Below are 26,276 nucleotides of genomic sequence, written 5' to 3'. Positions count from 1 at the left end.
TATATATATATACACACACACAAATATATATACATACACAAATACACACACACACACACACACACACACACACATATATATATATACCTAAATATATACTGTAGATCTATCTATAATATACAGCACAAGGCCTCAGGACTTTGACAAATGCCAATGCACAGAAAGCATTTTCAGTCATCAGTGGCACTGTTTTCCCTGAGTGCATCTGGATGTCCCCAGTGGGGGGAAGTGTCCTGCATCCAGACACAACGCCCACACTAGGAATAATTGGAGATTTAAGCTGTGCTGAGTGTGGATCTTCTGATTCTATTATCTATGGATTAAGGGCCATCTGAGTTAGAAAAACAGATGTTCTCAGAAATGTGAATTTATCCTTTAGAAACATGTCTGAGGAGTGTTGACTCCTAAGGAAACATCTCTTTAGACGAGGATGCTCTGAATTTTAAGGAACCACACTGGGTCCATGAACAAAAGTCAGTGCAGAACAGTTATGATTTGAACATTCTTCGCCAATCTCTTTCACCCACTGGGGAAAGTTTAATCCAGAGAGGAGTAATGTACCTTGTTGACAAAACGGGTGTGTGTCAATATGCAAAACTGAGAACGTTAGCGCATTCCCACCTAGCTGTATCTTTTGTATACAAATGTTCGGTTAATTTGGCAGTGGTCACATTTGTTGAGAGTATGCTAGCAAGCCCCCAAATCCTAATACAAGCGACTGCATCTCTCGCAAATGCCCTCCCTCCATCACATAATCCAAGGGTCCTTTTATACTGTTTTGCTTGTGTTACAACCCACTGTTCTAGTATCAACCAGGTACTTGTCCTTGTCCATTATTCATTTGTTATCCTCTTACATTTTGATTATTCCATTTCCTCTGCTTGTCCTTTGCCAAGGCTCTGGTTCAATCCTAGTCCTCTTTAAAGTCCATCTTGGACACACTGCCCTTCTCCCAGCCTTCTGTCCCTTAACTCTTTCTTGACCCTTACACCGCAGGCTACTGAGAATAAGTCATTCCTCCTTTGCTCTCGAATAATTGCTTTCACTTTGCATCATTTCCTTCTGCTTACAGTTTATTTTTTTTAAAGATTTATTTATTTATTCATAGAGAGCTGGGGTACAGGCCAGAGATGTGGAGGGTGAGAGGATTCACCAGAGACAGAGTGGGGAGCAGAACAGGCAGATCTACGAAGTACACTCCTGAGGGGAGCAGTGGGCGGGTCAGGAGAGGTCTGCCACACCATGTGGATCTCCCCTGGGGTAGGTGGGGATCGAACTCATGCAGAAGTGGCTTAAGCTTCTTAGTGCTGTGCTTTAACCCACTGCACCACCAGGGAGGGCCCCTGCTTACACTTTAATTCAACTCTTTTGCCCTCCCATTCTCTCATACCCCCGTACATCCATCAACTTATTCCAACACTCCCCTCCCCCAATATCAATATATTAAGTGAAAGGATTAGGTATTACCCATGAGTCTTATCTTATTGCCATGTCCTCTGAATACATGCTTTGGTTTGATTTTTCCCTTTGCAAATCCTATTCCTTTATTAGTCTTTTTCAACCCAGCTCCATGGTTCCTTGCCATTAGTTTACATCAACTATTGTGCTGAGCTTTATTCTTTACTATGTTCTCATCTGTTTATTATTCCTCTTCCTCTTCTTTTATTTTTGCTCCAGCTAGGCCTCTGAATCATACCACTTTTTCGAAAAGGACTAAAATTCTTCCTGGACTGTAACTTTTGTGCTCATTGGCATATTAAAGCACACACATGTATTTCTAAAACCACAGTAACTTGTGGAATAGAGAAAATGCTTTCCTGACAGGTTACAAGTTCCCCAAATGTAATTCTACACACCTAACTTTTTTTTTTAAAGAGTTATTTATTTATGCATACAAAGGGGTATAGGCTAGAGGTGTAGGGGCAGTGAGAGGATTCACCAGAGACAGAGTGGGGGAGCAGAACAGGCTGACTAACAAAAGTACACTGTTGAGGGGAGCAGCAGGCGGGTCAGGAGAGGTCTGCCACACCATGTGGGTCACATCCAGGGCAGGGATCAAACTCATGCTAAAGTGGCTTTAACTTCTTAGTGCTTTGCTTTAACTTGCTGCACCACCAGGGAGGGCCCCACACCTAACTTCTATGGACTATCACAGACACTTGGGTAGTATCTAGCGCCCTATTGACCATCTTGCCATACACTAACAATGCAGAGTGCATTTAAAAAAACCTTCCCAAAAGTCAGAGGGGGTCACTCAAGCTCATTAAAATAGATGATCAATCCAAGAAAATGAGAAGCATCTCGTGCTCAGCATGGTGCTGAACAGGAGCTGCCTGCATGGTTAGGAGGGAGAGTTGTGTCTTCCCGATTCAGCCTCCTTCTTTGTCTTTTTCTTTGGGCAACAAAAGCCTTGCCAGGCAATAACTAGCTTTACTGATGCATGAGTTATTCTGTCCTTCGGAACAGATGTTGCATCACAGGAGACCATCATTCAAAGAGCAATTTTAAATACTTGAAATGCACCACGGAATCATAAATTATTAACATGACTCCATGTTGAGATTCTGAAATGTAAAGATGGGAAATGAGAGGAAAAACAGAACCAGAGAGAAATTTAAATGGTGAAATGCCAAAGTAACCCAAACAAACAAGGACTATCCCGTGATGAGAAAGAGTTTATTAAATGAAAAACCAATGTTGCTCCATTGGATTTTCTTTCTTTACTTACAGGATCATACTTTCAAAACTCAGTCCCACAAAAGAATTTCCTTCAACTGTGTGGATGTTTATGTTATCTTGAATATCTCTAGAAGAAAGTGGAGACAAATTAGATATTTATGTCAGCTCCACTCACATTACTCTCCCACATTTAGCTTACTTGCTGTGATGGAGTCTTTAGGCAGTGATGGTTGAATAATTATTTTTCTGAAGGATAATGACGTCAAAGTTTAAGGAAAAAAATGGCATGTAATTTATCTTTTGTCTATCAGCTCTTAAAAATGGAATGGTAGACACAATCTGCTCTCTCTGAAAGTCCTTTTTTTTTTAAGATTTATTTATTTATGTATATAAGAACTGGGGTGATGGCCAGAGGTTAGGGGGGGTGAGAGGAGTCACCAGAGACAGAGTGGGGAGCAGAACATGCAGATGTACTGAAATACACTGCTGAGGGGAACAATGGGCGAGACTGGAGAGGTTTGCTGAGCCAAGTGGGTCACTTCCTTGGCCTGGGATCAATAACTAGTGCTTCATAGTGCTACAACTTAATCCCTTGCACCAGCAAGGGTTTGCCTGAAAGTCTTGTTAGCTAATTTCCCTATTAAAGTTTTCTCTGTGCTCATTATTATCCTTGCTCCATGTTGGTGTCTACACTTTATGAACAGTTCATTTGAGCTGACCTTTGACTTTCTTCACAAACTTTTTTATTCTCTTAGCTTGGCCTTTATCTTCCTGTCATCTCAATTCCCTTCTCATAGTGTCTTTGTTCTGTCACACACAAAAAAAGAAATTTCCTCATGGTTAGTCTCTCCCTGAATGGACAGAGAAATTCTCACTTCTGTTTGTGTCCCTCATCCTTCTATCAAGTTTCTTTTAGATTTGCTGTAACACATAAGTGTAGATGAGGTAAACTGCTTGGAGCAATTTGAGAAATTCTAGAGTTTTTATTTCTTTCCCCTGGGGCCTCCTCCTTTAACCTCTCATACTCCTTCCCAATTCTTCCTTTAGTCTGGCCACCTTCTTAACAATTTCATTATGAAAATAAATTGGCCATTACATATTCACTGCCATTTTTCCTCCTTTTTCAAAATACAGATACCTTGGAAAAAGGCAAACGTATCATGTCACTAATGGGAATTTTGGAGGGGGAAGAAGAAGGTGGTATAAGTCAGGGGGGCATTATGAAAGAAGGTAAATAGAACATTAAATAATGGATAAATTATTTAATTAAGAGGCTTCTTGGTTTGCTACAAACTAGCTCTGTTGACAGTGGTTATACCGAGCAGTCTGCTGACTTCCTCCAAACTGAGGTTAGTTGGCCTTCAGATAAAGCCAAGGACACTTGCTGTTTCCCCTCCTACCTGTGCTCAGTCAGAGCAACACATTTGGACAATGTGACCAAACAATGTACATTATAACCCCAGAGACATAGACAGCTATACAGGAAAGACTTACAGTAGAACCTTCTGTAAGGATTGAATTTTGTGAACAGCTGGCAAGTGCTTAATGCCTGTGTTGGATATTAACCTAGAGAGAGAGAAAAAGACAAGAGTGAGGAAAAAATGAAGCTGGCTATTTTAACAATTGTAGAGTATATGTTTTCCAAATTCAAAATATTATTTGAGCCATCAGTATAACTTACCAGAAAATCCTCCAGTGTATCCTGAATCATGTTTATGTTTTCTATGGGAAGCCTTAGCAGGGTCTCATAAATGATTGCTTTGTACAGGGGCTACCATGCACATGTTATGTTTAATAAGTTAATATTACCCAAAACAACTTGCAACTAGAGTACCTCCTGTTTTCAGCCTCTCTATACTCCTTGGAGAACATCTCTGTTCATAGTTCAAGTTATTTTGTTGGAGTTCCAGGCTGACTCCATGCTCTTTGATCAGAGTGTTCATGGGATCTAAATTGAGCTAATCAGACACCCCTTTGAGAAGTGGTTGGTGGTAGTTTAGAGCTGAACCCACTGAAGCCCTGATCCTTAAGAGGTGGTCCATAAATTTCGGTAGCTGAAATCTCCAGAACTACATTGGGTCTTTCTTATATTGGATTCCTCAGGATGCAGAAACTAACTTGAAGGTTGATCTACAGGTAGTATATTCAGTAATTTGAGTTCAAAGAGTTGGGATGGAGAGATTGAAATAGAGAGGAGAAAAACTAACAAATACAATGAGAAGTTACTGAATTGGCCACCATACTGGTGGCTGGGCCTTAATGTCAAGGGCTTGATTTAGGAGATTTTCAGAATGGAACACAGAACTGTTGCTCTAAATGCAGGAGCCTTTATCTGTACAATATCATTTTCAATTGGTTAAATGTGTCCCCTCCTTAATGCTAACTTCTGGCTGGCACACTTGGGAAATGCCCACGAAGTTCCTGCTGAGCCCTTCTCTCAGCGGTGTAGTAAATAGCCTAGGGAAGGCAGTGAGAGGTATACAAGACAGGCTAGGTGCTCCTTGGTCTCACTTGCATTCAGCTGGTTGACATTTGGTGGAACACGATGCCACACCAGTGGTGGCTGATGAGAGCTCTTTTCATTTCTCGGCATTTCTGTCACTCCCAAGACTTACTCAGAATCCATCCAATATCTTCACAATCTCCTTCACCTTCTGTGCATAAATTAGCTGAAAGAGACTTGGGCTTGGCTGCTTGCAGTCTGAAGAAACATCACTGGTATGCTCACCACTGATTTTCTAGTGGAGTTTGGGTTTGACTCCCTAGTGGACTGTTTTATTGTTTTTTAAAATCTGCTTCCATAGTCAGACAGCCAGAGGACTCTCAAATAGTTTTCAGATGTTCTGTTCCATTTTTGATTTCCAACGATTGACTACCCTCATCAACTCTTCTTTTGACTACTTTCTAAGACCTTGTGGTGGTCTTCCCTAGTTTGTGTGTGTGTGTGTATAAAGGAACTATTACTGTGTGTGTGTGTATGTGTGTGTATATATATATATAATTTAGGATTTGTTGATTTGTTAAATAGTGTACATACAGAAATAGAACCTTTTTTTTGGGGGGGGTGTAGTGAAGACAAATACATACAACTGTGCAACCACCAGTACAATAAAGATAGATATTTCCATCATCCTCCAAACTACTTTCCCACTTAGAGTTAACATTTCCTTCTACTTCCTCTTCCTAGTGGCAACTGATTAATTTCTGTTCCTATAGTTTTGCCTTTTCCAAAATATATCTTTCCAATTAAGTAGTACACAACTTTTGGAAACTGGATTCTTCCATGCATATAATGTATTTTAAATTGTTCCAGGTTGTTATCTGTATTACTAATTTGTTTTTATTGCTGAGTAGTATTCCATCCATAAACATTCATCTTTATCCATCACCCTCTGAAAGGTATTTGTTCCAGTTTTAGAGATTATTATGAATCTACTTTAAATACTTGCTTATAGTGTGTGTGTCTATTTTTATTTCTCTGGGTAAGTACCTATGAGTGGGATTGCTAGGAGGTATGCTAAGTGTGTTTAACTTTGTCAGAAACTGCCAAATAGTTTTCTAAAGTGTTTGTTCTATTTTGGATTCCCACTAGCAAGAGAATTCTAGTTATATACTTTCTTTAGTATTTTTAAAAACTCTTTGAATATAAAAGTAATACAAATTTATTGTTGGACTTAAGAAAAAATAGCAATATGCACAGAAGCAAGTAAAAATAACCTCCTAGTCTTCACTATGGAGAGATAGCTTCTGCTAATATGTGGAGTTTGACTTACAGACTAAAATGAATAGGTTTCATAGTTGCTTCCACACTGCCAGGATTCTATTCATGCCTAAGAAAATATTGCCATCTATTAGCTTGGCATAGTTCTATCCATATTTGTTATTTAACATATCCAGCCTTCTATTTTTAGATTTCTCCCCATGTGTTTATGAAGCATTCCCTTAACGAGACCTCAGCATGTCCATACTTAATATTGTCTGACAATCTATACTAGTCTGTACAGATTTGCAATGTAATATGTGTTCATAAAATATTGAGTAAATTGGTTCATGCTTCAAAACATTTCTTGCTTCTGTCACCAAGACTGTATCAAAACTCTTCATTAATTTACTTGCCAGGTATCACTGCTAACTTGGCAGAGGTATCTAGAGGTTAGGAAGCAGGAAAAGTTTCTACAGGCCAACTTTGGTGTGATCTAGACACAACTTACCTCTTTTGTCTAAAAAAGGATGTGGTAGGGAGTAGGTAAATATCACGGTAGACACTGTGTCAAACACTTCTGTGCCTGCTTTAGATTCTCCTTGTCCATCTTTTTCTCTACCTATTATTACTGCAACAAAGTTCATAGTGAGATGACTTGGTAGATACTGGCCTCAGCTGTACCCATTATCTCTCAACTCTGTCCTAGGCTTCTTTGCTATTTCTGAGTGAAGCAATTATAGGAATCTGTCAACCATTCTAAGGCATGTACACATCAGGAAGTACAAAGAAATTAACACTCATTGAGTAATGTTTGATGAGTGGCAAACCCCCTTCCATTCATGGGGAACATGTTCTAAATGACACCTCAGAATGGCTTTTGTATCAGTATGTTGAGCCCCAATTGCCTGGCAGTGAATACATTTTCAAGTTGGCATTTCCTGTTTTCTTCTCAGTTATCCTGTAATTTTTCTATTGTTTAGATACAAAAATAGACTATTTGTGTCTAAGTCCTTACTTAGACATTGTTTTGTGGAAGCCTAAGCTAACCCAGATACCCACTTTGCCTGAATTGCACATTTTACAGATTCAGTGATGGCTGCTATTTCTTCTTAGTTCATAACTATCTCGAATTATAGCCCAACTCTTTCTCTGCCACCTTTTACAGTGAAGTTTCTATAAAGAGCTATCTGTGTATGCTATCTCATATTTTTTAATATCCTTTTGACTTCAAATTTGTTTTTGTTCCCCATGACTCCACTGTAACTCTTTTTGTCATATTTTTTTTAAGTCTTGTTGCAAAGAGCTTATTTATCCTAGCTTTAAGTACTATCAGTATGACTACAACTCAGATTCATATTTGGCATTTGATCAAGTCTATCTCTAATTAAAGTTCATTTCAGATATCCTTCTGAATGCTTCATTGATAAAGCAAACTAAATATGTTCCCTCTGTTAGCATTCCCACCAAGTTATTCTTCCTCAATTCTTCCCCATAAATGGCAATGCCACCTAGAAATTGGTTTTTTTTAGAAATGTAAGTTAAATTTAACTTCTTTACCCTTATTCCCCAATATCTAGTCTATCTCAAAATCATCCTTGATTCTTTTCCAAAAGATTTGATTCCATGCAATTTCTTCCATCACTATTAACACCACTCTAGAATAGGTTAACCATCATCTTCTGGATTTTTACAGGTTTCCTGCTTCAACACATTTAATTCTGACATTTTCTAATCATTCAGCATATAGCACACTGATCATTTTAAGATTTATTTATTTATTCATACAGAGCTGTGGTATAGGCCAGAGATGTAGGGGGTGAGAGGATTCACCAGGGACAGGGTGGGGAGCAGAACAGGCAGATCTATGAAGTACACTGCTGAGAGGAGCAGCGGGAAGGTCAGGAGAGGTCTGCCACGCCATGTGGATCACCTCCGGGGCAGGCGGGGATCGAACTCATGTGGAAGTGGCTTAGGCTTCTTAGTGCAGTGCTTTAACCCACTGCGCCACCAGGGAGGGCCCAGATCATTCTTTTAAAGGTACTGGATAGCTTTATTTCTTCTCTTGGTTATTCATAAGAGCTCAATAAAATGTTTATTCCCTTCTGCCTACTTTTGAACCCTCATTTCATGTTATTCCCCTAATCTCTTTAGTATACCTGACTTTCTCTCAGTTCCTCAGATATACTAAAGTATTGCCTTTCTCCAGGAATTTGTACATGCTCTCTCTGGGAGTCTCACCACTTCCTTCTCACCTTTCCAACTTCAACTCAACCTGTAGGATTCAGTTACAAACCTCATTTCTTCAGAGAAAAGCTCCCTGATTTAGACTGACTACCTAAGGTAGGGTGCCTGATTTATTCTATCCTTTTCAACACTCATCAAAATTCTGAACTATGCATTGTGAACTATGTTTTCAATCTGTCTCTTTAACCAGAGTGTGAGTGGCATGAGGGGAGAAATTATGTTTTCCTGAATACTTAAATTGGCAGAATGGTTGGGTACATATAATTCATGATGTTTATCAAGATTTAGGTAATGTGCCAAGAGCATTAAAAAATAATGCCTGCGTTCATCATACCTAACTTATTTCACATTATATGGGTAGTAACTTGGCTATCTCTTAGTAAATGAGAATTTCATATAATTGAAGGAGTGAAGAATACACGATTATCATTGAGACTGTCAAAAATAAATTATTTAATATCATGGGTTTCCAAAACCACTTACTATGGGATATCGACAAATGTCTTTAGCGGTACATTGAAATCTTTGGCCTTTATTGAAGAAAACACACAGGAAGAAATGGCTAAAATTATCCCAGTAGTGCTGAATTTAAGACACTTAAAAAGATCTAGTGACCATCTAGTAAGATGGATTATTGGTGATAATGCTATAGCTGAGACTTACTATAACCCCAAGATAACTCAGGAAATGGAGTTTGGATGAACACTTAGTTTTCAATTCATTTTTCCCCTTTGGTCAATAAATTCATGTCTGATGGAGGCTGGAAGTGGGTAATCAGCTAGAAGCTCTATGTCTCAATGGGTTTGCTTTGGTCAAATGACTGTTGGCTGCAAAACTATTTTGATTCACTCAACCACGGTTTATTTTCCAAAACAGGTAAAGACCTCAGGGTAAATTGTCAGCAAATTTAAGTTCTGCAAATGGATTGTCTAGAGAAAGGTAACTGGCTCACAGTTGTTTCATCTCAACAGCCAGTTGCACATTCTGAGCTGATGGTAACACCTTTCATGCTGACTGTCCCTAATCTTAGATTGTAATAATGAAGGTTAGCACCTCTTCTGTCAGGATGAACTTAATGAGGTCCTTGCATAGAGAACCAGTCTGATTCTGTGCTGTCACTTAAAAGATGATATATTGCTTCCGATGTACAGGTGACCTCAGAGCTCTAAGGCTCACTGTCTTAAGTGTCATTATTTTCATTAAGAGTGCTGGTGGCTTTGATCATTCTTAAATTAGCATTGCATGTCTTTGCTTGTGATCCATTATACTGTGTGCTTTCCTTCCCTACAACCTCCATCTCATCCAAGAGAGGGCACTCAGGATTGTACCCTGGTGTTCGGCCATGAATTGAGGAGTTATCTAGATGGAACACTCAGACTAGTCTAGTACTAAATTATATGCTATTGACTATGAGTTTTTTGAGTTCTGAAAAGTGGAGAACATTTTCCTTTGGAGGACTCAGGGATGACTGATTACAGGCAGAGCAAACTAAGTTTCTGAGAGTTTACAGCTTACTGGCCTGGACTGGAAAAGAGAATGTATAGTTGGAACACAAGAGGAGTGTGGCAGATGGGGCGAAGAGAAGACAGAACTGAAAGAGAAGTAGGAAGCAGTGCTTCAAGAACCTTTAAAACTAGGCAAAGAGATGCACACTTGCTGGCTAAGTGATGGATTGCTTTTTGCTGAACAGGAAAGCAAGACTTGGGTGCTCAAAGAGCAGAGGTGCTCCATAGTTTCATCATCCCATTACCTGGGAACTTCCAAATAGTGGTCAGGACAAATCAATGACTAGAAACTACTACATAACCCATTGAACTAAGAAGGAAGATGAAGACATCCATTTCAATTAATTGTGCTAACCAAGGATAAAGTTATCTCAATTCCACCCAAATCCACCATGCTAAGGAATGATCAGTTCTAAAACTGTATAAGCCAATTCTTTCAGTTTGTGAAGTGAGGCAGAAATGGAGTTCAAGACATGCCCTGAATGACCCACTGAGATGGTTTAGGTAAATTTGGTAGTGGGAGGGGATGCTGCATAATTGTGTGTTTACTTAGGAGCCTATCATTTTTACCAAAGTACATTTGCTAGAAGCCAAAGCAGAGGGGTTTTTTACCTTCTAATTGGCTTCCCGTGGTACAGAATTTGCAGGTAATTTGAGTTTTCTCTTTCCTTTTAAAATTTATTTTACATTTTTTATTGCATTTTTTAAAAAGATTTATTTATTTATTCATACAGAACTGGGGTACAGGCCAAAGATGCGGAGAGTGAGAGGATTCACCAGAGACAGAGTGGGGAGCAGAACAGGCAGACCTATGAAGTACATTGCTGAGGGGAGCAGCAGGTGGGTCAGGAGAGGTCTGCCACGCCATGTGGTCACCTCTGGGGCAGGCAGGTATCGAACTCATGCGGAAGTGGCTTAAGCTTCTAGTGCAGTGCTTTAATCCGCTGCGCCACCAAGGAGGGCCTTTTATTGTATTTTTTAGTCTTCTGGATAAAATGAACTCCTTCCTCATGACTGCTCTGAGAAACGTTATCCAATAACTGATGAGAAGAGTGGACTATGCTTAATTAAATATATGAAAAGACTCCTTTATGAGACTTGTTGATATTAAGACTTCTGTTATTCTTCACTGACTGAGAATTTGTATCTCTACACACACCATTATAAAAGATGCTAACGTATTTTCAGAAGCACTAAAGATTTAGTTACTTGTGGAACAGTACTCTTGGAGTTAGATGGGGGTGTGTGTAAGAAATTGTGGTACAATGCAAAGGACTTTAGACGTAAGGTTAAGGATCTTAAAGTTTACTGTCTGCTGCTCACTAGCTAGATGAGACTGAATGGTTCTTTTAGCTTTTCAGAGTCTGTTTCTCTTTCTGTAAAATGATTTTGTGTCAGGAATTACATGAGACAGTAGGAGAGTCTGATTCCCTATCTCCACAATCTCATGCCTTCAAAACTGGGACTATTAAACTTAAATTCTGTTCCAATGTGCCTTAATCTCCATGGAAACCAGATTTCTTAGCAATGGGGAAATTTAATGAACCCAAGGTCGGCATTTGAAGAGCTCACTCCTATCAGTCTGGCTACTGATTCTGTTTTGGCTTAATATTCTGGTTTAACAATCAGGCTCTGGTCCTATTCAGATAGCTTCAAATTAGTAACGTTGGTTCTAGTAGGCCCAGGATCTGGTGCTGACTTTTAAAATGCATAGCCTTAGGGATTAACTGAAGGCTCGTGATTTCAGATTCTTCATTTTATACTCAGCAAAATTACGCTAGAGCACATTTCTCCCAGGTGCAGTTACTGCTGTGGCTATGGTCCAGCCCTATTATGCTCTTCAGTTCTCTTGGGTTCTAAGATGCCAGTTCCCTATCCTTGTTGCTCCTGTGGGAGCTGGTGAGCAGGCTGGTCTGCTCTCTGTTGCTTGATTCTCTTTGTGCCCTGTGCCAACCACTGGAAACCACAGAAGAATTTCCCAGTGCCCAGGTTCTGCCTGCCTTCCCCTCCGCTGCTACCTCCCACCCTGATTTCCTCCTACTTTCTCTGATAAACCTTCCTGGGTTAACTTTCTTGCCTCTATGACCTATGGTTGTGTTTAGTTTCTGGGTCCTGGTTATAATATCACCTAAAGGCATGTTGGTCATCTCAAAGAAAATTACTATAAGGAGTTGGCAAAACTGAAGATGGCTTACATATTTTTCACAAAAATACAAATGATCTAAATGTTGCCTTTTTGTGATTGCAAATGTCAAAATAATATTACAAAGGAAATATTTTCAAATTAGACACATTTGATGTTTTTTTAATGGTAGCCAGATGTGTTAGTAAGGAGGAGGAATACAACATTTCAAAGAAATCAATGCTACAGAGGGCATTTTGTATGAAAATGGCTAACTTATTAAAAATGTATGTAATTTATGAGAAATCACATTGCATATTTTCAAAACAGGAAATGCAACCTTCTAACTTTTAAAAAAATTTCACTGCATTTTAAACACTTTAATTAGGAATACAGAAATGCAACATTTTCCAGATAGTTTGTAAGAACTTATAGAAGGGAAGAAAGCTTACTAGTTAGATTTCACAAAACTAATAGCATTAAAAGGGTAAGATTAAACACGAAGGATGACTGGTCTACTATTTTAGTCAGGTTTTATTCTCAGCTTTGATAGTTATGAAATCTAGTAATGATATGATCTGTGAATTGCTTTTTTCGGTGTTTAAGGATTAAAAAATAATGAAGCACATTCTGTGACATTACTTTCTCTAAAATATTATAATATATTGAGGACAAAATAGACTTCTTGTGCCATATAAAATGGTATGTAATAAAATAAAAATGTAAAAGCATATTCATCTTTTTTTTGTGTTTTTAAGCTACATTTTGTGCATTGTAATGCACACAGTTCTGCACCTATATATATATATATATATATATATATATACATATATATATACACTTCATAATAAATATAGTACACTTTATATATACATCTATGTAAAGTATATCTGTACACTTTATTATACTGTATATATATATATATATATATATATATATATATATCTCGCACACTATACATTTTGTGAATAGGTATTTTGGAGCTTGTTCTCAAGATTTTTGTTTGTTTGTTTTGCTGATGAGGTGAGAATGAAGACCACCACGGTGCCCAGCATAGGATATGTTGCTTGGGAATAGAAATCTGTCATTATGAGGGGCTGCCAGGTGGAAATGGTAATAGATTTATGCTGTCCTGCCTTGGAAAGTAGGTAGAGGATTAATAATAATAATGGTAAACATTTATTGAACACTTCCTATGCACCAGGCACCACACCGAGCACTTAACATTGATTATTTATTCCTCTCCTCGACCTTCGGAGGCAGGTGTTTATGAGCATCCTCTCCTCAAAGTTGAGGAGGTTCAGTTGAAAGACATCCAGGAACTTTCTCAAAGCCACAAGTACAGAAGACAGAGCTAGAGGTTGAATCCACAGTTTTCTTATGCTAAAGTGTGTGCTGGTTAAATGCCTGATTCTAATTCATTATGAAAGTTTTCCCACTGTTCAGCACTTGGTTCCCCACCTCTGGAAAGGTGCTCAACTGTGTGGAAAGGTTTCTTCATGATGGATGCGATGTCTTGACTTACAATATGAAATTCCTCTTTCAGACATAGGCCTCCTAAAATTCTTGAATTTCCTAAGTGAGGAGAGCAATTAAGGTGTCTTTTGTTAAGTTAATGAAACAACTTTTGGAAAGGCAGTAAGTTACCTGGGGGGTAGACTGGTTGCCAGGGAAACCAACCAAGTGCTGGCAGGTTGGAGCTCTTCAGCCTCAACTTTCAGGGCTAGAGGTTGAACCAGCCACCAATGGCCAATGATTTGATCAATGTTTTATCTATGTAATGAAACCTGCATAAAACCCCAAAAGGACAGGACTTGGCTAGCTTGCAGGTTGATGAGCATATAGAGATTTAGGGAGAGTGGCACACTTGGTGAGGGCTTGGATATTCTGTACAGATGCTGTGCTAAGCATCTCTTGCATGTGGCTATTTCTGAATGACATCCTATAATAAACTGGTAATCAAGTAAATAAAATGTTCCTCTGAGTTGCAGGAGTTGCTCAGCAAATTAACTGAACCCCATTGGGACTTCAAAACTATAGCCATTCTATTAGAAGTATAGATGATAACTTGGCTTTGCATTGGCATCTGAAAGGAGAGCAATCTTGTAGCATTGAGACCTTGAACCCTGGGATCTAATGCTAACTCCAGTAAACAGTGAATTCAATGAAGTTGAATTGCATCATGTCCAGCTGGTAGCCAAGAATTGCTTAGATGTGTGGGTGAGGGCAGTCCCACACATTGGAATTTGGTGTAGAACTAGAGGAGGGAATTGAACTCTGTGACCTCTAAGATACTCTTCTTAGAAGCTGTGAACATTCTCTAGAACCATTATTTCCAATAATGGCCTTGTTACAAATGAAAGGATAGGATGGTCAAATAAGTTTGGGAAATAATGTTCTTCATTATAAATGTCCAAGAGAAGGAGATAGTATGCTGACTTCCCTGAACACACTGACTTTAGACCTCTCCAAAGAAGAGTATCTGAGTTTATATTTTAGTTCAGTCTTGGAAGCCCTGCTGGAAAGGAAAACATGTGTGGGTTTCTTTTACTGTAGATGGCTTCACCCAAAATACTGCTATCTCTAGGATATGGTGGGCAAACACTTAGGCAGAGTAATCAAATTGTTCAGCAGCCTCCATTCATTTTCTGATGAATAAGACAGAGAGTTTACACTGCAGCAAGTCAGAAATGCAATAGCGCAGGGGCACATGGTGGCAAGCGAACATTGATTCACTTTCTATCAGCAACAATGACTTCAGATATTCTAGGCTGTATTATATCTTCTTCTGTATTATATCTTGAAGTGGTAAGGGGAAACCTGAAAAATTTCCTATAGTTCCAGGATGAATGTTAGACTCATTCTCCTATCCCAACACATACTGTATCATGTTCTCTAAAACCAAACTGCATCAAAAGGGAACACAGAGAAATCTGCAAAACAGTCCTGGCTAACAAACAAAGCTTGTAATGGGTTACCCAAGAGTTCTCACTACTGGGGTTTCTTGTCCTTTTCATCTGGAGCATGTTATAAGATCCTTTGTGACTAGGATAGATCTTACTATCGTAAGATGCCAATGCTGGTTTCCCCCTGAGACACCAGGTATAAGACAGTTGCTACGTTTCAGGATTCTAGAAGCTGGTTACACAATTCTTCACCTCCCATGCATGAAGGATATGGGGAAGTGTAGAGACCTTGTGAGAAGAATTTCTGGAGACAACTATGAAATTCCTCTTCCCACCTCTCTCTTTACTAAAGGTGAGAGATGGATTTTGGGCAGACCATATGGCAAATGTCATAGCTGTCCCCTTGTGCCTAGGGACATAGTCATGGGTGTCTGATTTGGGCTTGTGTGAGATGCTGGCTGAAGGCAATAATCCTGAGGGTGGAAAGTAATAGAAGTCCTACGACCTGGTTACACAGGCCACAGTTCTTGCTTGACTGTTTAGAAGAAAAGGTTTGAAAAAACTTTGCCTTATAATTCTGTAGCACATATGACTGACAATTATCTCGTATTCTCTCTTTTGACTTATGGTGAGTTTCTGAGCTGAGCATGATGATTCCTCTCTTACAAACAAGAGGCAGCGTTCACAGGGAGTAAATGAAACATCCACATCTCTAGATTGAGCTGGAAAGAATAATAGTTAATACATATTAATGACATTACCACACCATTGCAAAGGCCTTACTTTTAATGAAGTCACTAAATCCTATCCACAACTCTGAGGATGGTACTGTTACCATTTTATAGATAAGTGCATGGACACTTAGAGAATTTCAGTTAACTTGTCTGCCACAAAGTAGAATAAATGAACCCAGGCCTCTGGCTCGCTTGCCTCTCAGTGATATTCTTTCCATTATAGCACATTGGTTGCATAAGGACTCTAAAAGCCTAAATCTCTGTTAGATTCACTGCTACAGAGCCTTGCCAAATAGCAACCTTAGGGGACTTCCTTGGATGCTGATGTAAGAATAACTTTAATCAAACTACCAATTTGTGGCAAGCAGTTACTTTTAAATTACATAGGGGAGTCGCAAAAGAGTTAATATTTTAAACAGTTTGCACACCCTTCCCCACAACTCATTTCTAACATTAATTATTTAGAAAGCTATTTCTCAGGTTCATTTCAACTTAGTCCAAGCAGGTGATCACAAGTTCCAAATGGCAAATATTACTAAGGTGTCCACGTTGTGCTTAGAGGATGGGGGAGGTTCCCGTCGGCTTCACCCACAACCAACGCTCCCTTGCTTTGCTGTGCTAAAAAATCAGGGCCACTGGGTTAACCAGACCTTCATGGCCTCAGTTCTCATTTCTAATTGCTGAGTTTGAAAACCCTCACAATAAATTGGGGACAGCAACTGCCGTATCATTTTGGGAAATCAGAAGATGAGTATGAACACGATCCTTAGTTTAGGGTCTGCCGCATAGTCCATGTTTGCTAAGTATTTGTTTCCCTGTCTCTCTTGCCCTGGGATCATGTTTTTGCCCTGTGTTACGAGCTCGGCCATTCAGGCAGCACCGCTGAACCTCAAGTATCCCGTCTGTGCAATGAAACCATGAGGACGCATGTCACAGGGGTGCAGAGTAAGTGAACACACAGTGTGTGCTTCTAGGTCAGGGACCCCCCCACAGGCCGTGTCCTCTCCGCAGTGCTTGTCCTGTCACTGCTTTGCCCATCCAGGTGCCCACACTCTGTCTCTTCTCTTCCCTTCCCTTCTTTACAGCAACCTCCTGAATGAGGTAGGACTGTTCTTTTTTTTCTCTCCACAAGAGTTGAGGCCCAGAGTGGACTGGTTACTTGCTCACCAGTTCTCACAAGCAGGCCTAGAACTGGGGTCTGTGGCAGTCCTGCCCAGCAAGAGCTTTTCTTCCGTGTTTTGCTGAGAGAAACTGAGCCCAAGTGGCTCCTGCAGTTCAGAGACTGTGTTGGGTGAACTTTGCGAGGGAGGCTGCCCAATGTTTTCCCTTCCACAAACCATCCTGCTCTCTTCCTAGCACTGCTGTCTTTGAATCTCAGAGTGGTAAAGGAGGAGCATGCTGGCTCTTGAATGAGACATTATTTGTGGGGTCTCTGCTGTGGGTGAGCTCATGATTAAAGTACAGTGGAACATTTTTGTAGTGCCTGCTAGAGATGAAAATATTCTTCCTTAGAGCATTTGTCATTTCGATGTTCATGCTCTAACGCCCCAAGATATTTCTCTGCAAACAGCACCTGCTTCCCCCTCACTACTCAAACAAAAAGAATCAAAACTGTGCCAACTTCTCCCAAAGGGCCTGCCTGCTAAGTGCCGACCCTGTGTTCTCAGGGGACCCAGAGGTGAACTTGATATTGCTCTGGCTTGGGACTGGATGGGATGCAGTGGTCTGGCTGTGGCAGGGGCGCTCCCTTTGCTCCTCAGTTCTGAGTCAGCTGATCTGAAGGGAGAGTCCTGGATTGTCTTCCTCCTGAAAACAGGCCCTTGGGGAAGACACCTTCCCAGAGGAAGCCCAGAAACCTGGCTATTCGGTTCAAACATGCTTGTGTTCATGTCCATGTGCTTAGCGCACAACCTTAGAACACATGTGGAACATGTGGAAGATGAAGCAGATAAGATGTAGGAAGCTACTCAGCAAGGAAAAAGTGGGCCCCTCAAGTGAAGTGACAAGCTGCTGAATGAGAAGTCTGGGTCACAGCCAGGATCCTCTAAAGGAGTAAAGTCTGAGTGTCTTTGTTGTGGCATGCACTGGGGTACAGTGGCGAAGAAAACCGGGTTCTCACATGGGGTAGCACAGTATCGGATAACTAGACCTGACCTGGCAGTGCCATCCCTGTGCAGCTCCCTCCAGCCCATCTCTGCTTCCAAGGGCTGCCCTGCCCCTGTGAGGATGGGAACTCACCTTCAGTATTAGCTCCACTCTCTTCATGTGTGGACCTCCCCGGATAAGTAAATCTGAAAGGGTCTTTAGGACCAAATGTGTCCTTTAAAGCCTCCGGATGTGGAGGTTTCATGGCAGCAACTTATTTTCTGTGGGTGTGGGAGTCCGAGCATCCCTTCAGATTCTACCATACAGGCCATCTCTTCTGTCTGCGTCTGTTTCTATCAGATCGTTGCCCCTCACAGGCCAGCTTCACAGCTGCTGGGCACTGTCCCCATCTTGAGCCTCACCCCACAGCCTCTGCCTCTCAGCTGTGCTAAGGCAGCCTGCATCATCTGAGGACAGAGGGCCGGGAATGCCTCCTGTGTTTTTCTTTATCTCCAGGAGTTAAGCTTCTGCTGTACTTAATTTAGGAATAATCTCCAACTGTTTTGATTTGTTTAATATACCCCAGGTTCTCAGTCTCTAATGGGTCTGCTTGAATACTGGACAGATGGACTGTGATCTGGGAAGCAACATTATCAGTGAGATGCTAGACTCTATCTTTTAGGAGAATTCTACTTCCATACAAGGCCCTTCATTCTGGGTCTCAGTAAGCTGAATTCAGGACAGGCAGTGACATTAAGAGTGCCAGATCCAAGATCACTGTTTAGACACCAAGCAGTTTAGAACTAGGAGACATCTTAGAGGGTGTAGAGTCCATTTTTGTGTGTGCGTGACTGCCCTATTGAAGCTTATTTATTTTCATACAAAGAAATTGAACCTTAAAGGGATTAGTCCAGCACTGTCTGGCAGAAAGTGAGGGTGGTACTAGGAAAGAAGTAGAAATAAGCACTAAGCTTCACTAGTTAATCTGAGATGGTTCTTGCTGAACCTTCTCTAGACTTGTCCTTATTTCATTTCTGGTGATGTGACGGGTCTTATTTCAAAATGAAGCGGTGTACTTACTTTGTAGGAAGCTGTAGCCTCTGAAAATACAGTTCAGTGGAACTAAGGGGATGGAGTTGATAGCTATATTTGTGCTATTTAGTGGCTCCTAGAGGACTTTCCCTCTCTGAGCCCCTGGCCTTAGTCTACCGTTATCAATTCTTGGGTTTGCTTTTAAAAATATACATTCTCCTTTAAAAAACAGCAAGATCTGAACATGTTGGTATGAATTGATGGATCAAGCAATTGTCTTGTCAATGGAAAGACACAGGCTGCTTGGAGACAGCACTCAACAGTAGAGGTCTAAGGAGAAGAGGTCAGTGGCATGGTCACTCGCCATCTTTACTCTTAGAGCCTTAGACCAGAGGAGGTCCTGTCTTCCTCCTGCTGGAACTTCCTCCTAAACTTTAATGCTACAGAAGAAAAACCTGGACATATTTTCCTAGAGTTGTCAATGGCAGACAAAGTTGGCTCTGCTAGAGAGATTACTGATAAAATAAATAATTGTGTAATTTCCATTGTGCCCAAATATCCTTGTAGTAGAGTGTTTCCATGTGGGAAGTACTCATGGGCGGTATTAGGGGAGGGAGGGTTACTAGAGGGGAGTAGGGCAAAAATTATCGCAGTTCTTTGGTCCATGTATGACCTAGAGAAAAACCATATACCAGTGCTTCCTTTTTGGAAAGGTGCCCTTCATTGAGCCATGCCTTTGTATTCTGGTTGGCTGCCATTAATTCCCCTGGACTATGGAAACTGCTCCTTAGCACATTTGTCTTGAATATAGTATATACCCTGCTTGTGGTCAGTGTCCTCTAAACTGTCGTCATCATGTCGCTGCTGTTCAAGAATCTTAGTGCTTATTCCTTACTACTGTTGGGCCTAAACTCTCCTACCTACATTCCTTTTCCTACCCCATTCTATCAAATACTGTTCAGCCAAATATAGTCCTCCTCCTCCTCTGTATGTGCCTTCTTTACAGTTGGAACTTGGCTTCTCCCATCCATTGCCTACTCCATAGTCCTCTACTCAATTCTTCCTTTCACTTTGCTTTTCTCAAATTAACCCTTCAAGTTGCAATTAGTTCTTGTACTCCCATGAAGCTATTCCTGACTTGTGCAGCCCATGACCATACAGCTCTATAGATATGTTTGTTATTTTTCAGGGGTTAATGGATGGTAGTTTGTTGTCTCCAAATGATTGAGCTCCTTGAGAGAATTGTCCAGATGGGTCTCCTGTATCTGACAAGGTTCTCCATCCTTTGCCAGTGCCCCTTTCTAAAATATTATTTTCCACTTTCCCTGTTGGTTTCTTCATGCCATTGTGAATGCCTAATAGTATCCAACCTACTTGTTCCTTCCATTAGAGCGTAAACTCCCTATGGTGAGAGACTTCATCCACCTGGCCATGTCTTAGGAACCCACCTGCCACAACAAAGTCTGGACTGTCGTATGTGCTCACCAAATGATGGTTACATGACTGGATGAATGAGTTCTTGCTGACTGCCCAGCTCACATCCAAGATGAGTAGGCACTGATCCTTTCACCATGTATGAACCCTAATTGCTACTTTTCATCATTGTTGAGAGCCAAACATCACTGAACACCTTGAATAATAGAGGAATCCAGTTGGTGGGTGCACTGCGTGTTCTTATCTTGTGCTCTTGTCTTGCAATGAGAACCGCTAGGCAAAGTCAGTTTGTTTACTATCCTACCTACGTAAGTTATTGTAGGATACAGATGCAATGAGGTAGGTTCAAAAATGTTAAATTGTAAATCAACATAAAAGTGGGAAGATTACCACCAGCTAGTGGTGTTAAGAACTGGCGTCAATTTTGGTGGAGATGGCCAGGGAGACTGTGGACATTACTGGGAGGAGTTAGGATCCCTCCATTGGGATGTGCAGGGTAATGTAGCTTGGCTTGTTGGAAGCATCTTTCTGGGTATGTCATGAATTCAGGAAAGAAGGATGCTTTTTTCCTTTGAGAAGCACATATGATACCTTTCAATATCAGCATACTAATCAGTGAATTCTGTCCAAGAGAAAGAGGCCTTCAAAACTTGAGCAATATTGGACAGGGAAAGAAATCACCAGTGCTATCATGATCATCATGAAGTTTAGCTTTACAACTATATCAAAATGTTGGTATTATTATTTATGAAGCATAAAAGAAAACAGGTACAAAGAGATGAAGTCTCTTTGATGTGTTCCCTTAGCTAGTAAAATACAGTGTGGGGATTTTTACAAGAATTGCTAACATTTACTGAGAATTTTCTAAATGTCAATTGTTTTTTCTAAGTATTTCATTTAGTACGACTCATGGATGCTGGCACTGTATGGCATAGAAAGGAAAATTCAGAGAAGTGAAGGCAGTTACCCAAGGGCACACAACCCACCAGGCAGAAGCCACAACCTGAGCTCAGACAGAGGAATTGGGGCCTGAATGCATCTCAGTTTCTGTGGGGCCCCCGTCCCGTGAGAGCACTAACAAATGCTTCCACTTTTACATCCAAGAAGCTACTTTCATTTTTCCTGTTAAACCAAGTGAGAGAGAGGGACTTAGGAGGGGCTGGAGACTAAACAACTTGAATTGCTAAAAATCTCCTGGAACTATCCCTGGAGAAGGCAGGTGGCTTGACTGTCATTCACAGGCATTCTAGAAAGGCCCACCAGGCCACATGAGGGTGGAAGAATGCTGTTAGTTGGAAGTGGGGCCCATCCAGCTGCATGAGGGGTTTGCTAAAATGGAATTACGGTTTATTGAGTAGCAGAGAGCAATATCAACTGCCTGAGAATTACATTGACAGGATGCAAAGGCAAGAGAAAATTGTGTAAACCTTATTTACAGATCAATAGATAGTCTTTCATACACAAAGGTCAGCTCTGGAAGGCAAAGCCATAAAGAAAGAAATATTGTCTACAAATACAGTATTGACTGAAAAAATCCACCCAGATGATTCCTTTGAAGTATATTCTTCTAGTTAAAGTACATTACTTTGTTTTTTTTTTTTTTTTAACCAAACTGCTTTGTGAAGTCTGAAGGCAGAGGTCAAGAACAATGACTTCGAGTTCTTCTGAATTCTGGACCATCAAATGGTCACTGAATTGGAGTCAATGCTAAGAATTTAAAAATGTTTCTAAGTGTGTCCTTGTAACAATTAAGATACCCAAATCAAATAGCAACTCACTCCTACAACTGGTAATGTCTTGCTTTGGTGTGTGGGATGATAAAAATTTATCCTGGCTAAAGGGGGGCGGGGGAACTACTTTATCCTACTGTTCCCCTCTGGATTCTATCATCCATTTTATGCTTTTTCTTTGCCTTGAAGCAAGTAGTTTATCTTTCCAAAGAATATCTGAAATCGTTGCTATCCACCTCTACCTGGCTGGTGGGTCGCAAAGCTGTTTATGACCGCTGTTCAGACACAGAAGGAGGATGCTGAACTGAGCTATGTTTCTATGACATCATCTTTCAGATTAGAGGACCAACTATGAGTGTAGGTGATTCCTCTTAGTTTGGAAAATATTTCAAGGGCCCACAATCTGGATAGATATATTGCTGGTAGGAGTGAGAGCAGAGATGCTTCTGTTCCCTGAGGTACTGTGAGCCAGATATGAAGCTGGGGGTTGGAGGGGGTATAGTGGTGGTAGTGTTCCCCTAGGGAAGATCCACCCTGAGCTAGAAATCAAAAAGCTTCCAACAGACACTGCTTGACAGACACTGCTTCCTTGCAACATCCTGATAGTGATGAGCATGGCAGTGGATGGGAGCTTTGTACATTATAGATTAAGTAGTTGCAATGTTTCCAGAGCAACAAGGAGTGTCTTCCAAATTGCTTCCAAAATCTTTTCTTTCCCCTAATTAGGAAGTCCTCAATGCTCTGAGAATAACCTTTTCTTAGGAAGGATGTAGCTAGAATCTGACACCTCCATTTTTGAGCAAAGTTGGGAAAGGAGCGACCGGGGACTACAAACCCTCAGAATAAGAAAAGGACACAAAGGGGAGGCTAACCTCCATGACAAATGACACAGACTTCCGTCTCTTCCAGAGTCGGCCATAGCTTTGACCACTCTGATCTCTGCTCTCCCCCCTTCCTCCAGTCTATGTGCCTTCTATGTCCCCCCAAGTTCTTTTCCAGTCTTCTTCCATGGGGGGGGTATTGAATATGCTTGTCAGTAAGAATGCATGGTACTCATCACTAAATAGAAGCCACATGCTGGACCTGTTGATTTCAAACTTTACCATAGTTTTCCTCCCCATTCACCGGCTCCCAGCCCAGCCTTACAACATGTCCTTGTTATCATGGCTGTGAGTGTGTGTCTGAGGGGGCACTGTTTTCCTGGATCTGTCATTTGCAGGTGGGCTTTTAGTGGGCAATATGGGATAGTTTGTGAATTGGGGTTTTTGTTGCATGTTTGAAAATGCTTTTGTCTGTTACTAAAGATTCTGGGGCACTCATATCCCATGCAATTTTTTTTATGCAAAAAATGATTGAAAATAATGCTTATGCTGCTGATTAGGATTTTTTTAAAGTTATTTATTTCCCCATTCAGTCTTTCTCTAAGGATAAAGGAAGAGGAAGGAAGGATGGCTTTTGGGAGGAAAGGAATGAGGTAGTTAAAAAGGTAACAAATGCTGTCACTTGATATTTGTATTCTTTATGGCCTGCATACTAAATACAACTTTCAAATATTTTTGAGTGTAATCTTGTTTTTTCACAATCACCCACTTTATGGATTAAGAAACTATCTTAAAGAAGGTAGCTATGTAGCTGTGTCAGTATACAATCTGTAATCCAGACCTCACATTGTAGTTTTCCACCTTTTTCTGAAGCATAACACTCTATTAAATGTAAGGGCATGTCCCGAACTCCTCCTCCTGACCTCATGCTGAATACTCTGGGGCTAAGTGACTATAGTAAGTTTTCTCAACCCATTATTTGGCTTTTCCTGAGGATAGGCTGGTGGTTAGAATGGTTGGCCAGAAGTAACAGTCCTAGAAATAGTTACTATTTGAGCACTTTGTAGTGTGAAATATTTTGTCAAAAATACTTTTCACATACATAAACCTCAGCGTACCTAGCAGCCATGTGTTGCTTGGAATCTGCTAATGGGTCTAGGAGCAAATAGGGGAAACAGTTTCTGATTCTAGGACCCACTGAAACCCAAACCCAGACTTCCTCCACTGTTTAATGTGCCTAACACAGACAGGGAAGTCCCGCAGAGAATATGGTAAAATCCACTTGGGAGTCAAGTCTCCAAGTCTGAAAGTAGAAGAGAACATAGCCTTGATCTAGGCCTGTAATTTGTGGGGGGCAGTGCAAAAATGCAAGGCTTGTTCAAAAATATGTAAGTACTTCCAAAGGTGACAGCATCAAACCCAGTGTGAAGCCTTCTGATGTGGGGTGCCTGTGAACACAGGACCCTGTGTGACTGCGGGTTGCATGCCAATGAAGCTGGTCCTGCCTCTGACATTAAGTCAGGAGTGGATAACCTTATTTTTTTCTTAAATCTACTGGGGGCTCTTATCAGAGAGCAGAAGTTCTAGGTCATGAACGCTCCTGTTAAACTGAAGTAACATTGATTTATAACATAAGTTTGGGGTGTACAACCTTTTAAATCAAACTTCTAAATCTGTTTGCCACCAGAATTCTAGTTTCCATCTACCCCTTTCAGTTTGGAATGTTTACTTGATTTATTTCTATTGCCCTTTTCTTTCAGAAACCACTATTTTGTTCTCACAAACTAAAAGTTTGCTTGTTTGTTCATTTGTTCTGTCTGTAGCACATGTGAGTGAACTCATGTGATGTCTGTCTTTATCTGATTTGTTTTACTAAGCATAACACCTTCTAGAATTCCATCCATGGTCTTGTAAGTAGCAGGACTTTGTATTTATAGCTCTGCAATATTCCACTGGATATACCAGATCTTCTCTGTATACTTCACTGTCCAGAAGCTGTTGGATACTCTTAGATAGCATGAAAAATACTGGGATGAATGTGGTGATGCATTTACCTCTTCAGTTAGTGTTTTTTTTTTTGTTCTTCAGAGAGATATCCATAAGTGAGGTAGCTGAACTATATGGTACTTTTATTCTTATTATTTTGAGGAATCCCCTTACTGTTCTCCACATGGCTGCACCAATTTACATTCCCACCAACGGTGTGTGCGAGTTCTCTTTCCACCAAATTTTCCCCACTACTCATTGTTCAGATCCTTTATTCTTTCAGTTAATCTCCACTAAGTGACCTAAGGCTCATTATGGCCCAATTCTGTATTAAATAAGGTCAACAACTCCTAACTCCAATCCTCATGGACCAAAATTAAGGAACAGAGTCATATGAGGTTCTAGTGATACTATTTAATGCGCATTTATGATGTGACAGACATATGCAAAACTTTTTACATGCTTTAAATTGCTTGCAGACATGGTATCTGTTCTGTACCCACAGACTATATTGTGACTGCATTTTTCCATGAGGAAATGCAGTCTCTCTCTCGCTCTCCTGCCTGATAAAATGCACCAGAAGAGATAGTGTGCTAGTGCAGGGTCTGGATCTCAAAGGCTTGCAAACTTCAGATCTCTTGGAACCTTGAGGCTACTGTGAAAAGAAGTCCACACTAGCCTGCTGGAAATGAGCACCATTTGGGGGAAAGTTGTCATCCTAGCTGAGACCACACAAGCAGCCAGGCCCCTGTTAACATGCAACTAACTGCTGAGGCGTGAATACTTAGCTCAGAGTCCCTAGCATCAAAAATCATTCCACTGATCAATTTAGATAGGTGAAAGGTGTAGTTTTTACTTTAAAACTGTTCTTTGAGGCTAATTGGTGATACATTATTGTTATACTGAAAGATAACACATACACATCCGTCATCATTATTTCTACTCTTTTGATGAGGAAGCAAACTTTTGAAGGTTGCATTTTTGCTTGTGATTAGATGCTAGTAAATGGACCCAGAATATCTGACTCCAGAGCCCTAATTCATAATTGTTATTTTGTAGAACACTATCGCAGTGATGGGGAGAGGGGGCGGTCTGGCAAGTCCTCAATAACTTGAATGCCAGTTGAGTGAAAGAAGCAAAGTTTTTGCTGGTGGGACAGGGGCAGGATGGAATTCAAACCATAGGAATCTCTAGGTAGATAAAATGCTATGTTGATTTATTAACTGAAATTTACACTACAGAACACTATCATCTGTCAGAGGAAAAATGCACATACACAGTACAAGACAGACTGT

At 40.6% G+C, this 26,276-nt stretch overlaps 1 protein-coding gene across 2 annotated transcripts in view; it reads right to left on the bottom strand.

Annotated features, from left to right (window-relative positions):
- The window catches only part of FSHR (follicle stimulating hormone receptor), a 150,107-nt gene that overhangs the window by 18,779 nt on the left and 105,052 nt on the right, over window positions 1–26,276 (bottom strand). Inside the window, exons 5-6 of one of the 2 annotated variants that reach the window (XM_004686208.2) lie at window positions 4,174–4,245; window positions 2,729–2,806 (exon numbers count right to left, since the gene is read on the bottom strand). In XM_004686208.2, coding sequence (XP_004686265.2) covers window positions 2,729–2,806; window positions 4,174–4,245 — 150 coding nt within the window. The remainder of the gene's footprint in view (window positions 1–2,728; window positions 2,807–4,173; window positions 4,246–26,276) is intronic. The other variant, XM_012727387.1, reaches the window with a different exon arrangement.

This window comes from Condylura cristata, unplaced genomic scaffold, assembly GCF_000260355.1.
Source record: "Condylura cristata isolate star-nosed mole 26May11 unplaced genomic scaffold, ConCri1.0 scaffold00020, whole genome shotgun sequence".
Taxonomy (NCBI): domain Eukaryota; kingdom Metazoa; phylum Chordata; class Mammalia; order Eulipotyphla; family Talpidae; genus Condylura; species Condylura cristata.
This window is presented reverse-complemented; position numbering and strand designations above follow the sequence as displayed.